The sequence below is a fragment of the Gordionus sp. m RMFG-2023 genome, chromosome 2 (genome assembly GCF_954871325.1).
Source record: "Gordionus sp. m RMFG-2023 chromosome 2, tfGorSpeb1-WG-v2, whole genome shotgun sequence".
In the NCBI taxonomy this organism is placed as follows: Eukaryota; Metazoa; Nematomorpha; class Gordioida; order Chordodea; family Parachordodidae; genus Gordionus; species Gordionus sp. m RMFG-2023.
The window spans coordinates 53,222,603-53,241,607 of NC_088776.1; the positions used below are offsets into that span (position 1 = coordinate 53,222,603).

Sequence of the window (19,005 nt, forward strand, 5' to 3'; positions counted from 1 at the left end):
ATTTTTTTTATGAAATTAATTTTATGATTCATTATATATATTTGTTAAAATACTATGTCTCAAAATATTTTATAATTATATAGTATAAGGGAAGTAAATTTCATAAAATTTTTAATATATATTTAAAAAAATATTTTCATAAATATTAATATTTTTTGAGATATTTTGGTATTGTTAGTTTTTAATTTTAATCAATCATGTTATTAAAAATATTATAATAAACAACTTTCTTTGTGTATAAGAGATTTCCATCCTTCCACTTTTTTTCTTGAATTAGGTTTCGTAAGAGTGGGAAACATAAAAGATTGAGAATGCCTTTTTTCAATAATATGAAAGTTTGTTAATCAAATGAGGCCAATTAAATCAAGCCAATTTATGAGCACATATTTTTCCTTGTTTAATTTATTATAAATCAAAACTTTGTAGTCCAAACATTAGGTACATTATATAGAGATAAATTTTTTATCTGCTAGTTTAATTTATATTAAAACTTACCAAAGTTTTAAGATAATTTAAGTTTGAGTATGTTTTCATTATAAGGGTTATTAAAAATTCTTTATTTAAATCGTAGGTTGGCCAAGGTTAGGGATTTCTTCCAATTTAGAAATTCTTCAGAAAAACCAAATATATATTTTTTGTTATAACATGTCAATAAATATTGATGGATAGTTTATTTTAAATTATAAAATGTTATTTTTCTTAGCTATAATATATTTCTGAAATAATTTTAAAATTTTATTTTGCATATACTGCTAGAAATCAAAAAAATAATCTCTATTATATTATCATTATGATATTTAATATTTTATTTGGTGATGGATTATTAAGTTTTTGGTTTATTCATTGATTTGTAATGCTAAATAATTTATGCTTTATTTGTAAACATTTATTTCATATACCATATTTTTTTTAAATATCTGGCATCTATTAATAATTAAAATATGTGTATGTAGATTTGTTTTATTTAACAGTTTTATCACCATGAAAAACATTTATCACTTAAGACTTTTAAATAATTTAAAACATCATCTTCTTATTGTGATTCATGACTTTAGACAAACTAGTAGCTACTAGCGTTCTTATAAATATCGATTTTTATTTTAAAAATAAAATCCTGCTTCGCATTTAATTAAAATTTAATTTTGATAATATCTCTCAAATTTGTAGATTATACAATTCCATTTGATAAGAAGATACAAGGAGACACTTTCGATCATCTCATATTTAGCTTAGGGATACATAACCTAGTCATTCTTTAAAAACTCTTTTTAACTTAGACATAAACATATGGTATCTAGATGACATCACTATCCTGGTCACGGCACCACTAAAAAAAACCTTAACACACAAACTAAGAAAAAACCTACCTAAAACAAATCCTAGAAACTAACCCAACACTTCTAAAAAACAACAAACTATCAAAGATTATACGAAATTACAAATCAGGAAACCAAGAAAAATTTTATTTTTGATAATATAAATAATTTTTCCATTTTTAAAATTAATTCCACAAAAAGAATAATCATTATTATAATATCAAATCTATATTATATATCTACCATATTACAAAAAAACACGTGATTATGTGACGTGTTATCATATATACTATATATATTTATAACTACAATTATATCTAATGTAAAAAAGAAAATATATAATGTAAACGTATTTACGAATATGACAATCACCATCTGCGGATTGTCACATAGCCTAATACTCCTATCTTTATTTTTCCATAACAATAAAATTATAAAGAACAAAATATCCGATAATAATTAAAAAATCAAATTATTATTTCATCTCGAAAAAAAATTATTGACAAAACACCCATAAATATTATTTATAAATCGACAGATACAATACGCCCCCTTTCTTGAGAAGTCAAACTGGGGTGAAGGAATATAATTTATGTATATATATATAATCCAAGTAAATGTCTACATAAATTTAATAAAGGATTTAAAAATATAAAAATTATTACTATTATTTAATTTCTTTAAATTTTCTTTTTCTGTTTCAGGAAGTTGTATATTTTTTTTCCTGACCATATATGATTGTCACTAAATCTTAACAGTTAGTGAGTTATAGCTTGATTGACATTGTGCTGTTGATTGTCATTAAATTCTAATGAGTCATAGCTTGATTGATCTATTGCACTATTGGTCAGTCAATATCATTCTATCTTAAGCTTAAATCATTAATCCAGCATTATTGTAGTTGATTCAATCTGTTTTTTTTCTTCAAATAATATCCTAATGTATTTTTTATTATTTCCCTTTAACATTATCCAGAAACATTTTCCTTATTAGTCATAAACTTAAATTTCAGATATTCAACTCAAAATTTCTGATCCCAATATTCACATTATTATACGATGGACTACTTTCCCCCTTTCCTTCGGTCTAATATAATATTAAAAGGTCGATTCCATTCATTTATATAAGCCCCCAAAATTTTAAAAATAAAAATATTCAAAATTTAATGGCTCCCTCAATTACCATTTATATATATAAATCCACATTTACATATATATAAAATCAAAATATTTTTATTAATTTACCTTACCTATATACCATATTATAAAACTTTTAGCTTTATACTTAAAATATTTATGACCCATTCTTGACTTTCATTCCATTTTTAGCACATGTTTAATAACCAACTTTACTTTCGGGAAGGAAAATATTCTAAGTACGAATGTCTAAAATTCATTAAATTTTTTTAAAAATTAATATTGTAAATATGGTATTGAAACTATTATAATTCAAAAAAAATTGGCTGGTTATATGCAGGGTTGTGCATTTGACCGGTCAAATACAATTCGGTCAATTGACCGATATTTGACCGGTCAAATATGGTCAAATTCAAATAAATGTTTTTTACACCAATATTAACTTTATTTTGCATTTATATAATATTATAATAAATCTATTTATAATAATAAATATCATAATATTTTTTAATTCATTCTATAGTCAATGTTTCACCCTCCGTGGCAGAGTCTTGTTCCGATTCATATTCAATATCATTATTTTCTTTAATATTTTTAATCAATCTTAAATTATGATACACTCTTACTAATTTTCCTGCTGTAGAAGCCTTTAATCTATTTCTGTTTTTCGTATGAATATTGCCCTAAACCGACCAATTTCTTTCAGAAGAAGAAGACGAACTAGGAAATGTTAGTAAAATATTAGCGACTTCTCTTAATGGGCAAGGTGGGCAAAATGCATTCCACCAACTTGAGGCTGAAATTTGATTGTTTCTTATAGAAGTTACAACTTTCCACATATTATGGCTATTAAATATACCGCTTTTGCTTCTGAAATTTACTATATTACTCAAAATATTTTGATTATCACCACCTTGTAAAATACCCAATTCTTGTATTATATTACATGCTTCATCAAATTCAGTATTAGTAAGATGCTCCCCTTGATATTGGGGGTCCAATAAATAAGCAGCATTGTGAGCACATGTATTTAGATCAGTTTTTCTCTTTTCAAACATAACCTTAATTTTTTTTTCTTGAGATGGAGAAAATATAGAATCATGGCATGATTGTATTATGTGTTTTTCCAAATTAAGCATCTCGTTTTTTACTTGGGCCAAAGTACATTTATCCCCTTGCACTTTCAACAATGAGGTAGCTAAAGGCGTCCAAAATTCTTCGTTTAATATATTATTGGTAATTTCTATGGGACAAATATCACAAACAGCTTCTTCAACAACTGATGCTTTTAGAGGTTTCTTGCATATTTGAATTTGTTCCATACATTTTATTGACGATGCCCATCTTGTTTGGCTAATTGTACTTAATGTAGATGGTATGCCATGAAGATTCTTATTACGGGAAAATACTGCAGCTGGTATGTGTTTATTCTTGAAAAATTTAAGAATTTTTTTAATTATTGAAATATGGTCACTGAAGGCGTTCAATCGTTCAAAATCGTGAAAGAATAACTGCAATGTATGCGCTGCACAACCATAACATTGTATATGATTATAAATAGATTCAGATTTTAGAATTCTCCAGGCTGCTTTCATGTTAGCGGCATTATCAGTAACTAAAGAATATACTTTTACCGGATTCAATTCATGAATTACATTTTTAAATTCCTGGGCAATATAATCTGCCGTATGGCGATTTTCCTCAGTATTTAGAAATTTGTAGAACACTGGAACAGGCGTCATCACCATAAAATTAATAATACTCTCGTTTCTAATGTTGCTCCAGCCATCTGATACAATTGATAAGTAAGGAGCTTTATCTATTATATCTGCAACTCTCACCTCCATATCACCTGACGCTTTGTCTAAAAGATATCCAGCCAGCTGCCTTCTCCTGGGTAATGTGTAAATAGGACGTATTTTTTTTAAAAATTCTTGGATGTAGGGATTTTCAGTGATGTGGAAAGGTAAATTGCTCGCATATACAGCCTTTGCAAACAATTGATCCAGCTCATTTTTTTCTTTGGGATTAATTCTATCTATGAAACCGGTTATACAAGATTGAGATTTATATTTAATCGCCTTGCTTGTAGATTGATTAGAAATAATGGAATCAAATTCTCCTGAGTCACAAGACAAAATATTGTTCATTTGATAATCATTCTCACTAATTTCACCCAATTCTTCATTAGAGTTAGACTTAGAAGTATTACAAATTACATTTGTGATATTTTTTGTAGAGGTTGATATTTTGGAATTTGAATAAAATTTTTCCTTAATTATAACAGGGCACATAGTACAGCTGCTTAATAAATGTTTGACCATTCTATCAACGTGGGTGATATAGGACATCTTGCAAAACTTGCACACCGCTTTAACTGATTTACCATCGCGTACTTCTTGAAAATGTTTCCAAACATGATGCTTTGGTTTGACCATAATCCCTAATATATTAAAATTTAACAAAAAATGATTTTGATTATTGTAAAGTTAATCAATCTTAACTATTTTATAATTATCGACCAATTATTCCAATAATTTCTTAATATTATAAATATAATATAATATATATAACTTTTTACCAGAATTGAATAATATTCCGTAAATCTGACCAGAACAATTAAAATGAAAATTAATTTTAAAAACCAAATATAGCAAGTGTAAGTAAAACAAATGAGAATTAATATAATTTATACTCGGCTAAATATTAAATAAAATTTAAATTTATTAAAAAATAAGAATGAAAAAATTATATTATGATTATAATAAATCGGGTATTTTTATTTTTTTTAAGAAAAATGAATTGAAAAAAATGAAGAAGGCGAGAAACGGCAATGATTAGGCAAAAAAATAACTAAAAATATTACTATATTTAGGAAAATTACATATTTATATTTTAACAATAAAAAAATTCTTTTGTTTTTAACAATTCATGATACAAATAATTTTTTAAATATTTGTAACCTAATAAGATTGATAAACATGCTTTTAATGCATACTAGTTAATTATATCAAAATCTTTATTCGCCATTAATATTTTAGAGTATTTGACCGTATTTGACCGACATGCCAACCCTGGTTATATGGCACTGGAATCAATATAAGAATAAAAATAACCAAATGAATTGTTTGCCTTTAAATAAAAAAATTAATCTCATATTGTTCTTTTTTTTTAATTATTGTTTTCCTAATAAATTGAGATACATTTAAAGGGTAAAACTTATTTAAAGTAAAATAATGAAATTTGAATTCGTTTGTTTTTATTAAATTTTTGGCATTATAAAGTAAATACAACTAACTATTTATATTTTATAATAGCTTAAAACACAAGAGCAATCACCTTCATTTATATTTTCATATTTTATCAGAGTTGAAAGGTTAAAAATATAATATAAATACATAGTATGTAAAAATGTTTTATTTTAAAATTGGTATTTAATTTATATAATTAAATTTATATGATAATTAAATCAAAAAGAAGAAAGAAAGAAAGAAACAAAATATAAATTAAATACTTATTTTTAGACCGTAGATTAGATTTTATTTATTAGATTTCAAGCCAATAAAATTTAATGTTTAAAAATCTACCTAATAATTCTTCTCTTCCCATGCCGCCCTTTTTAGCAAAATCTTGGCTTACCTATAAGCTTAACATTGCAATATAGTAGTTAAGCGCCTACATTTATTAGTCTTCAAAATTGAAATTTGTATTCATTACCAAATTTAAAATTCCAATAAAAATAGTTTTTATGAAAGATGGAATTAATTACATTTATATAAGGTTACATACACGATATAGTAATTCAAATATGTAGGGGATATTGGGGTATGTTGAGTACAGGGGAACGATAATTCACTCCAATTTTAATATAAACTTTTATTTTATAGACTTAAAATTTAAGTCTAATATAGATAATTACGTCATATGTGATTTAAAAAAGATTTGAAAAATATGTATATATTGATTTTTACATAGAAAAATGGGGTTTAGCATACCCAAAATAACAAAAATTAATTGCAACCTTTTTCTTTTAGATTTATAAATAAACATTAACTTCTTTTCAATTTTAATAAATATTCAATTTTAATCAATTTATTTTATTTAATGAATGCTTGTTAAAATATTATCAATGCCTATAGTTATATAATAAAAATTTAAAAAAAATTTATATTAAAGGCCTTATTTTTTTTGGTGGATTCACCTATTGCTAGAACAATGAACACAGAGTAGGTAAGGTAGGGCAATAAAATTTTGTTTCTCCAATAGCCTATACATTGAGGATTGATAAAATGTTTTATTTATTCACTTTAAAATTATTAAATTTATTAAGGCTTGAAAGAAAGATACCCCAACCTTTATCAGTTTCTCCTTTTTAATAAATTAAATTTGTTTGAAAATAAAATATTAAGTGATAATAAATTTAGAAAAAGAATGAATTATTTAATTATTGGTCTAAATTTTTGATAAGTCATTTTTAAAAAAAATCGAATCAAATAAATTCTTTTATCTTGTTTATGCAATGTTTAAACCAGTCTAAAAAGGTAAATTAATTAAAAGATTAAGTGATGGGTTGGGGGTTAGTTAAAATGGTAAGTTTTCGCTTCAAATGATCAAAATAAATCATAATTAAAAATACATGGTGTAGAAAGTTTCTAAAAGTAAAACAATCTTATATTTTTTTAAAATTTAATTTATAAAAATATTTGAAATTAAGATTTAGCTTTTTTAAAATTTCTTTTTATTATTATTAAAGCAAATAACGAAAAATATTTAACATTTTTTTTAAAAATTAATATAATTTAAAAAATAAATTAGTTTAAATAATAATTTTGAATAAAGAATTTGTTTTAACATAATATTAATTTTTATTTGAAAAATATATTATGATAAGTATATTATTAAGGCTCTATAACGCGATGATATATGTTGTAGCGATAAATATTTATCTGATTCTATGGAATTGTTATGGAGAAATGGATAACACTGCTCTACTAGAAGGTTAATAATATAACACAACTATAATATTAAAAAATAATCTTCTCTAAAACTTACAAAGTCCTTTATAAAGTTAAATAAATTAAATTTATTAAGTGTAATTCTAAAGTAATTCTATCGTTTATATACTAAAAGAAAAATCGTTATTTTATTATTTTATTTATTTAACTATCTAAGAATTTTCAGGTTGATAATATTTATTTTTATTAACTATTTTTTTTGAAAAACCCGCATTTTAAAATATTTGGTTATTGCCCTTAGTAATGGATTTTATTTTAATATATATTTTCTATATATTTAATACTGATATGGGTTAGCTTATAAAATAAAATAATAATAATCACCTTTGAAAAGTACTGTAACCAAAAAATTTATAAAATAGCTTTTTCGAAATAAATCCACCACATTTTTTAAATATTTAATAGAAAAAAAAATTCAACCTCTCACCTGAAAAGTATTAAAATCTAAGCAAAAGCTTAAATCAGCCTATGAATTAACAAAATATGATTGAAATTATTATATAATTATATTATAATATCAAAATAAATGATTAAGAGTTTTTATTAGTTATAAAATAACATGATGATATTAAATTAGCTTGCAGGACTTAAAAGGGTTATGTAAAACATAATAATTACGATTAATTAATGATCTAGTCCTTAAATAATTTTACTATTACTTCTTAATTAGAATATAATTATAAAAAATGTAGAAGTTCTTTATCCATCATAATTTTTTATGATTTGACTATTTTTTCAATAAAATTTTTAGACAAGGTCAATCACTACATAAGTGTGTAGAAGAGGGTATTGGAGAGGGGATTTTCGTCAGTTGTGGCATGTAGTCGTTGGCCAATATAATAAGGCATCGGTCAAGAATTTTTAAATAATTGAGAACATAAGTGTAAAGGAGGGTATTGGAAAGGGGATTTTCGTCAGTTGTGGCATGTAGTCGTTGGCCAATATAATTTAAAGGCATCGGTCAAGAATTTTAAATAATTGAGAATTATAAGGAATATCTTCAAAATTTATCTTTTGCTTAATTGAAAAATCTTTAGAAACTCTAGATTCTGTACTTTTCTAATCAATATAGAAAGATTTAGCTTATTATTTTAGAAGAGTACAATTTTTAAACGACGATACGAATAAATTTGTGATTGATGGATCTGAGTATTTTTGGCTTATCTTTCTATTGGCAATATTAAATGGATCATAATTGCTATGAGATGGCAAAAATCTCAATACAGGCAAAATCTAATTACACATGTCTATTATAGTCCAATGGATTAAGAATATATCGAAGTTGGGAGCTATCGTTATTGTCTAGATGACTTTAATAAAAATAAAATGGGCTTGAGCAAATTGTAATTGATTGATATAAACTATATTCGTAACTTATGTAACTGATTGATATAATTTTAACTTAACGTACTTTTGGTATTAGAGATAAACATTTTTTGAATATTTCTATAAATATAAACGCAGCATATAAGAACTTAAGCCAATTAAAGCAAAACCAAGACACTATGAATAGTTCCATTTTAAGCATTTTGTATTTTTTTTATTTAATCCAGATATGTTTGATTTTATATTTTACATCCTTACCATTACCAGTTTCTTCATATTATAATCAAGTGAATATTAATAATTTGCATCATAGTTGAGCCTGCTATAGTTAAATCCATTTTTATAGTAAGGATCAGTATTCTGCAAATGACAAAAATTATGAGGCTCGGCCCAGGTTTGATAGGAATTTAGGTTTTATCTGTCTTGGCACTGTTTTTTTATAATAACCTGAAATATTTGTAGTTGAAAAATAAACAACTATTTATAATATAAAAGTGTAATTTAATAAAGACACTCTATTTTATGGATTATCACTTCCATCAAATATCAGATTCATTTATCTAATATTAAAATATATTCGATTTCTGTCAATAATAATTAGACCTTATTTTGAGATGAGATTAAAATTTAAAAAAAACTTAAGAATAATTTGTACTTAAAATTATAAGCCAACTAATTATTATTTTAACAATATTAAGATTGAAATTTTTTAAAAATATTCTCTAATCTCTATTAAGCGGGCTGGGCTCATCTACTTTTTACATTTCTCGTTTATTTTTTTTTTGTCAGGCCGGGCCCAAAATTATCTTCAAGGGGCCATGCAGGGTATTTCTAACTGGTAAGGATTACAAAATAATTTAATTAAACTTCCCTATGTCAATAGATAAAGCTTAAATTTAATTGACAAAATATTTTAAATACTTACAAAAATAATTAAACTCTACATTTGATTTAAATACTGCCCCATGCTAAATAAAACATTTACTAACCAAAAATTTAAAATACCACCAAATAATTTCTACTACCCATTATTAATTTTGATTAATAATACTGCCCTTTTATTAGAAACTTCCATAAAAATTTGTCACTATCAAAGTTGTTACTAGATATTTAAATTTTATGTATAATATTAAAATAGAGAAAAATATCTTGATTTTATAAAAAACTGGACCGCAGGTCGAGCCTAGAAATTTTTTTAAGACTAATGGTTATTTTGCAGATCTATAATTTTTCGTACTATAAAATATATTTAAGCTTTAGAGATATTATAATAAATACTCGGTAAATAGATACAAGACTAAAAAAATCTTTATATTTTAATCTGTTACTTTCAGATTTTGGAAAATAGCAACAACTTTTTAACCTTCAATCCACATAAATAGAAAACATTAATTTTATAATGATTAAAATGAAATATAAAACTTGAAAAGGGTCTTAGGAATTATATAAAGATAAAAAATAAGAAAAAGGACATTAGTGTTGTTAAATGGCTCGATTTGGGTTGATTTAAAAAAAAAACAATCAGATTATAATCTTAGCAAAATAATAATACTATGTTTGCTCATAGATGGCAGAAAGAATTAGACTCTATTTGGCAAATCTTGAGATTTACATAATATTATTTCCTTTTTAAAAAATCTACCCAACGATTTGCTAGCATGAAATATATTGAAAATGCCCTTAATTAGTTTAAATCCAATGAATCACTAGAATATTTTTAAAATAAATTAAAATGAAAAATAAAATTTATTATTCATTTTAGGTAGACTTTAATGATTAAGAATAAAACTCAATGTGAAGCCATCTATTATTATTTATCATAATTAATAATTCATCTAGGTACTTATAATATTATCAGATCTAGTTTTTTTTGTTAAGATTTTTTACAACATCCGGAGAAGAGAATTTATAAAGGTTGAAGTTATAAGTCACCAAAAATTATATCAACAGTTCAAATTCACGAAATGATTACGGTATAATTTATGAATTGTCCGCATAAAACAAAATATATTTTTATCGATGTTTAAAGATATTATAATTAATATTTTATATGGTAGTCATAAGACATATCTCAAATACATAAATCACTTTTATTTAATTTATTTATTCGCTTCTATAAGAAAACTTACAAATAGCCCAAATGAGGGGTTGAAACGTACCTTATGATTGATAAGAAATTAGCCTATCTTATGAGATGTGAATCAGAATCCTACCTTTATTATTATGGTGCTTAAGATATTCTCAAATAACTTCAAGAATATTTGTAAATTTAAAAATTATCCTCTCCAATAGCGAATTCCCCCTTAAACGCTTAATTTATGAATATTGTATTATAAGTCTATGATAAATAGGCAATATTAATTTAAGTGGAAATATATAATATCACAATTTATTTTATAGCATAACAATAAAAATAAATTTTTTTAAAAGGTGTAAAGGTAGGAGGTAGAGGACTTTCCAAAACTTTCGAGGTTAAAGATTCAATAATCCAAAATTTGATTCTAGGAATGCCTTATACAATTTTGATGAATGTCGTTTCTATACTTGGCAGTTTTGATTACAATAAAACAGTTAGAATTTTACGATATTTACATTCATATTAATTAAACTAGAATAGATAAGAGTTAAAAAAAAATGAAAGAAGGAAAAATATATTAGGAAATTAAAGAAATAAAGGATTAAAAATAGAAGGAAATATTAAAAAATTGTTTGATTTTTATTCAAGGTCAATAATACGAATACAATAGGACTTAATTTTCCATGCAATTTCAACTCTTACAACATTTCGTTCTATTTGACGTGCTCCAACTTTATGAATTTGTCACTAATAGCATTCACCTTTTTGAAATTTGGTAATTATTTTAAAAATATATATTAATAAAAATTATTGATATAAAGTTTTAAATTATAACGTTTTCCAACATTATTTAGTTCAATCAAATTATTTATTTGGTAATGCTAAGCATTCACAAATAGCTAGAATTTTCAAATGTATATTTTGATACTTTTTATGCTACATTATAAATAAAATAACGTAAATGACTGTTGTATTTTATTTTGCTGACTTATAATTTTAATATATGCACATTTTCCCAACTTTACTGGGGGTCTTTGTTAAAATTTAGATTAAATTTACAAATGATAATTTTTAAAAGGAAGACAGATTTTATCAGCCTATCTTCCTGTCTTCCAGTTGATTGGGATTTCACAAATATTGAATTTAGGGCACGAGACATAATATGGCCCTTAGCAAAGTTCGATAGAAATCTTGTAAAATCACAATATTCTTGGTGTTTTTGGTAAAGATTTCCTTAAATCCACAATATTAGTGAGAAAATTAAAGCAAATAAGTGACGGGCGATCTTAATGAAGCCATCTATTTCAAAAATAAAAGTCATTACAATGGCTATGCATCTAGGTAATTACATTTCACGGTTCTATATAGCAATGCAGGTAAATTATTCCTTTTTAAAAATTTTCTTTTTTATTAAGTAGTTTGTTTATTTTTAATTTTATATATTACACTATATTTTTTTATAATCGTTGTTTATTTTATATGATTTTTACTTTTTAATTCCTTTTAATAATAAAATATTATTTTTTAATTAATTTAATCAACTAAATAAATTAAATATATTTTCTTATGTGAAAAATAAACATTTTTTTTAGTTCCAAGTTTTTTTATTGAAATTAGAGAATTAATAAATAAACCCGATAAATAATTGTAACAGGTCAAAACGATGGCAAGGCATCGAGATTTAAAAAGTTAGTCGAATATCGATGAATTCATTATAGAATATAATCGTACTTTGAAAATTATAGATAATCTCAAAAAGATAGTGCGTTGATTGTTATTTCTAAAAAAAGATCCTGTCATCTTCTCTCCTCTAAAAGAAAATAAAATAAAAGTAAATATATTTTGCAACAAAGATTGAAAGGAAATAGAAGAATTCATCTAATCTTTATTTGACCTTAACTTAATCATTCTGATGTTTTCGATTTACAACATTATTGACAAATTATTTCATTTATATTCATAAAAATTGTGATAAAATTGAAATTACATAATATATACTAAAAAATAAAAATACCCATTCATTTTTTTAAAAAATTTCCTCTCATAACATAATAAATTATAAGAAAATATAATTTTTTACAGAAATTTGGATTTAAATTTTGTAATTTATATGAACCTAATATATTAGTATAATACATATAATATTAGTAATAAAATTTTATATAATATTAAAGTTAGATTAATTCTTACCTATAAATTTTAGATTACAGAATATCAAAAATTGGTAATCTTTTCATATATTTTATTTTTTAATATTTGTTATTATTTATTTCTTTTCTACCCTGTTTACATATTCCGATTATAAATATGGGGAAAACCTCTAAATCACCTTAATGTCAGACTTATAAAGTTTACTTTATGAATGTTCTTTTACGATATAATTTATCGATTTGTTTCATTTTTATAAATAAATTTAGATTATTTTTATTATAATTTATAAATTTAAATAATTAATGCAATATAAATTAAGCATAATTATTTACATAATATAATTTAAGAATGTAACATAAAAATTATGGGAAAACATCAGAATTTAGAAAATCTTTTAAAAATGTTAAGATTTTTTAATTTTCTTATTGCAAAATGAATAATTATAATTGTAAGTATTTGAATTTATAAAATATATTGATTGAAATCATATTCAAATCAATGATTCGAACATCATTGATAATAATACTAATCAATCACCTTTGAAAAGTTATTAGTAGGAATTACAAGTGAGAGCTTTGAAAAGTGTTTTCATAACTCATTTCTAAAAAGTTATTTAAAGTTACAAGTTATTTTACAAAAGTTACGTTTGAAATGTAACTTAAAAATAATTTTGCTTTGCAAGTTTTATTCAAAGGAATTTAAAAACATTTACTACAATATAATGTTTATTAAATACTATCTTGTAAATAAAAGATTAATATAATTACACATGTTTTAAAAGGTATTAGTCATAAGATATTATATTATAATAAGAAAATAAATATATCATAATATAATAGGATTGAAAATATACAATTTAATCAATAGCATGTATAAATAAAATTAATTTAAATTGCGATTTATTTTAATGATTTTTTGAAAAAATCATGAATTATTAATTTCATTTTAAAATAATTCCTGACTCCATCAAATATGATTTCATAATTGTTTAAATTTAAAGAAATTGCATACTAACCCTAGCCCATAAATTAATACCAGGGCTGTGAACCCTTATTATAAAAAGTTGTTTCAGGTTTATTAAAAAAAATATATGGACCAGGTTTGAGTTCATGAGTTGGGAGTATAAAAAAATAAAGAATTACTATAAAATTTATTTGAAAACAATATATTTTATTTGATATTATTAATATAATTATAATTCTCACATTATTAATTTAATTATAATTTGCACATTATTTTAATGTTGGGGATAAAATTACTGTATGTTGGCTGTTTAATTAAAATGATAAGAGCATTAAAATTTTTATAGCTATGGCCATACATTACTTAAATCTTTGATACAGTCACTCATTTATTTTAAGTAAAAGATAACATTGTTAAAGACCAAACATCTTTAAAACTAAATGAATAATCCAAAGATGTAAAAATAAAAATATAGATCTTAGATGCACAAAGCTTCTGTCAAAATATTGAAATTTGAATTTAATAAAACGATTTTACCTAATTTATTTTCTTTTGTTCTTTGGTCCTACTTTTAATAAAATTATTTAAACAATAAAAATTTATCAATTTCTAAATTTGAAAAAAAAACTAATTCGACGAGGTATTTAACATGTAAATATTTTATACATATAAATTCCATTTTCCAGTCATCATATTATTCAAATTTAACATTACTTCCTCAATAAATGATGCAAAATATTGAAATTCAAAATCTCCATAGATCCCATATCCAATCCAAACATATACATTAAAATTTTTAAAAATAAGTATGAAAAAAAATGCTAAAATTTATATATAAATAAAATGTGATAAAAATGATTCCACGAAAAAATAATATTCACGAAAAAAATGTTTTCAATAATGAAAATATATAAAAAGAGAAAAAAATTTCTTTAACCTTAAATTTTAAATAAAAAAAATTAGGGTTGGGGTTCGGTTTTAGTTAAATCTGCAGGGTTCAAAGTATTTTCAAAAATTTATTATTTTCAAGGACAACTTTCGGCGCAAAGTTTGAATTAGATCCTAGTCATGCCAAAAGTTTTAATTTGAAAAATATAATTATATATTTTAAAATTAAATAAATAAAAAATTATTCAGGATTTTGTAAGCCCTAATTAACAATAAGCTCTTTTAAAATAGGTGTTTAATTTTATTTTTAGTTTATTCTCGAATAAATATGCTTTCCTAGACTAATAAATATTTTACTGGACGCTTGATGTATATGACATTACATTTATAAAATTTAAATTTAATAAATAATAATTTTTAATTTGGGAAATCATATATAGATAATAAGTTATATATTTTAATATATTAAAAAAAAACAACTTTAAAAAATAATTAGTTACCTTTTTCGTTACAATTCAAAAATGTTAATTTTCCAAATAAATTTATGTAAAAAAAATCATTAAGTAGGTGCTTCAATTATCCATGTATATTATCAATTAAATTAAACATAAATAAAATATTAACCTATTTCATTTTATTGATATGTTATGGGATATGCCGGAATAAATTAATATTTAGATAAAATTTTTAATGAAAATAGAGGTAAATGTTTATTTTTTATAAAACTCTATTCAAACCTAATATTCATGTAGCAAGGATTAGTTATCACAAAGAAACTCCATCTCTTGTTCATTTCAATTTCACGGTACCTTTCAATCACATGGTCCAAACCTTCAGGATTAAGCTATTAACAATTAAAACACACAATGAAACAATGGAATTAGAAGAATTTAAAGAAGTAAGTAAAATGACATAAAAGTCTCCTCATAAGCATAACTTAAAAATATTTTTGGCATTTGAATTAAAATTGTTACTTTGCTTTCTCACTATAAAAAATCACAATTATAAAAAGATATTGAACCATTATTATTTTGATATAAATTATGTGATACCATTCATAATGACTAAAATATTAAACCCCATGATAAATATCTATTTGATAATATAGTTTCGATTTCAATTTTTCGAATAGAGAAATTTTTATAGAAACTCTAGTTAATTTAAAACTAATAAATTTCAATCAATATTAGATATCTGCAATGAATGGGTAATCATCTGATACTACAATTCAATTATGTTATTTAGCTTAATATTATTAATTCTTATATACGGCTTCGATCTCTACCTGTTTATATGATAAGATTCTCTTTTTTATCAACATATCTACCATAATTTAGATACCACATTATTTAACCAACATTTTTATAAAAGTTTTACTTGCAAACCTTTAATCTTACATTGAACTGTAAAACTGAATTTCAATACATAATTATACAATATTTAAATAATATTTTGTTGGTATTTTTTTTAATTTTCCATGTTAATAATAAAAAGAATTATATAAAAGCTATTATAAATAATAATCATAATCTCAATTAGTATGGTTTCTTTTTGGGGACTCAATTATAGAATTTTATTTTTAATTATATAATTATAATTTATAAATTATAATATTTTTAATTAGGTGTTATGTAAAATAAATAATTAAACAATAAAAAAAAAAAATTAGAGAGAGGAGAAGAAAATAAAACAGGTTTTATAGCAAAAACGTTAAATTAATATCAAATGATTAATATCCAGAATAAATAAACCGATGCAATAACAAATGATTAAAAATTAATAAAAAATGTAAATACCAAATGATAGTTTTAATAACAAATGAATATAAATGGGAAATTGTAATAGTTATGAGTATAAAAAATTGTAAAGTAAGAAAAATAACATACATTCGAATTTTAATTTTGCTCAGATAGGCATCAAGGTCAAAGGGTATTTACTGAGACAATTAATCGTATATCCAAGTAAAAGCCTTAAAACATTTGTCTCTAATGACTTATTAAATTTTTTTTTTCAAAGAATGAAACTTATTATGAATTATTTTTTCCAAAATTCTCTATTTATTATCAAAGCGAATATATTTATTCTAACTTAAAATCGTAAAAATACCAAATGATTCAATTCTGGAATATATTAAAAAAATGTAAATGTAGCATATTGATTTATAGATTGTATTGCTTTATATATTTTTTTTCCAACTATTGCAAAATCGTTGTTAAATTTGCTCTTTTGCAATTAAATTTTATCGTATTGTGGAAATTCAAATTTAGAATTATAACAAATATAGACTCAGATAAAAAATAACGGTTCATGATTCAAATGATATAGGTTTGGTTTGAATCTTTAATATCTAACTTATGAATAATAAATATGTATATTATTTATAACACTTTATACTGTGAGATTAGATCGTGTTGGAAAGGTTTTATTATTTATTGGCTTAATTACAATTATTCTAAATATCTTCTAAAAAATTTAATTTTGGTTTGTGATATAAAAGATGTTTGAAAATTATTTTTAATAAATAATAACATAACATAAAATAATAAAATCTTTTAAGATTAATAAATTACATCTCTATATATTTTATCATGTAATAAAATGGCAAAAATATAATCTAATAAAAAAATTATTAAGTAAAAATATTTCTATTTAAGGAAAAAAATTAAACCGAAAATTAATTGTAAAAAAATCTCTAAAAATTAAAAAATGTTAAAAAGAAAAATAACATAGAAATAGAGAATTGAAGAAAAATGAAAAAGAAAATATTATTAAACATGAAAGAATAATCACAAATGATAAGAAAAAAATTAAGAAAAGATGAGAATTATAAATTAAAAGATATCTCAAAAAGTTAGAAATAAAATAAGAAGGAAAATTTATGATAATTAAAAATTTAAGAAAAATGATGATTAAAAGGTTATAAAAATGACAAATTTTTTTAAAAATATATAAAAAATCACAATTTTTCTTCATTTTATGGGAATTTTCCTACTTTTCCTTATTTGTTAGACATCCTTTTTTGATGAATCTTTTCCCTTTTAAGATTGGGGATTTTTCTTTTCTTTATGGTAAACCGATTTTTTGACAAGAGAAAAATTTCCACGTTCAAGCTATTAATTATTTTATATATTATATTTATCATTATAAATTAATTATTTTTGTTTTTCTCCTTATATAAAGTTCACCAATTTACCGTTAAAATATAATTTCGAGTCAAAGGGTATTTACAAGCTAAGCTTCCAGTTTAAGATATGCGATGCATGGTTCGACACTATTGAAACTATTAAACACGTCAAAATAAGTAATTCAATTTTTTTACATCATTAAAAGGATTTTGAATTTTATAGAAAGCATCATATATGCTGACGAATTTAATCCATTTTCTTTCATAATTAATTTGGACCTACTTTAACCATTATTTTTGTTTTTCAAACTAAAGGATATGGATTAATGAATATGGGATGGGTAACTTCTTTGGATCATAGGGTTTATTAGATAAATAGAAAAAAATTATGTTTTATTTTATAGAAAAAATTAATTAAAAAAAACTAAGATAAAATACGATCTATAATTTGATAAACGGTTTATGTATTTAGTTAAAAATAATAAAATACTACCTTTTTTTAATTTGATTTTTATTATTAAAAGATATATATTAATAATTGTCTATGAAACTATATATTTTTTAATTAAAAAAAATAATTTGTATAGATGATAGACCTCTCAATAAATACTATGGTAAACTCTTATACTTAAAATTTATTTAAAAAAATTATAATCCATGAATCTTTGAGTTGTTTTTTATTTATAACGGAAGAAAGAAAGAAAAAAAAAGGAATTTTTCAATTTTTTTATAAGAGTATTGATTCTATAACTATGAGCTCATAAACCATCTTGTCAGGTTTCATAAACCACTGGATTTATTTTAGCGAAAAATGATGCCATTTTTATTTTTTAATTATGATATTTATGGAAATAAAATTAGTCATTAATATTTAAAATTATAACTACAAAAATTAAAAAATAATTTATATAATTTAATAAATTTTTAGGAGATGATCCACAAAATATCCATAGATAATTAATTTATATTTTATAATAAGGCATAGTGTAAAATAGTATTAAGCAAGTCT

At 22.6% G+C, this 19,005-nt stretch overlaps 1 protein-coding gene across 1 annotated transcript; it reads right to left on the minus strand.

Annotated features, from left to right (window-relative positions):
* Window positions 1–3,135: 3,135 nt before the first annotated feature.
* Window positions 3,136–4,299, minus strand: LOC135924459 (uncharacterized). The gene has a single exon (XM_065459515.1). The coding sequence runs from the start codon at window positions 4,297–4,299 to the stop codon at window positions 3,136–3,138; it is 1,164 nt and encodes a 387-aa protein (XP_065315587.1).
* Between the last annotated feature and the right edge of the window lie 14,706 nt (window positions 4,300–19,005).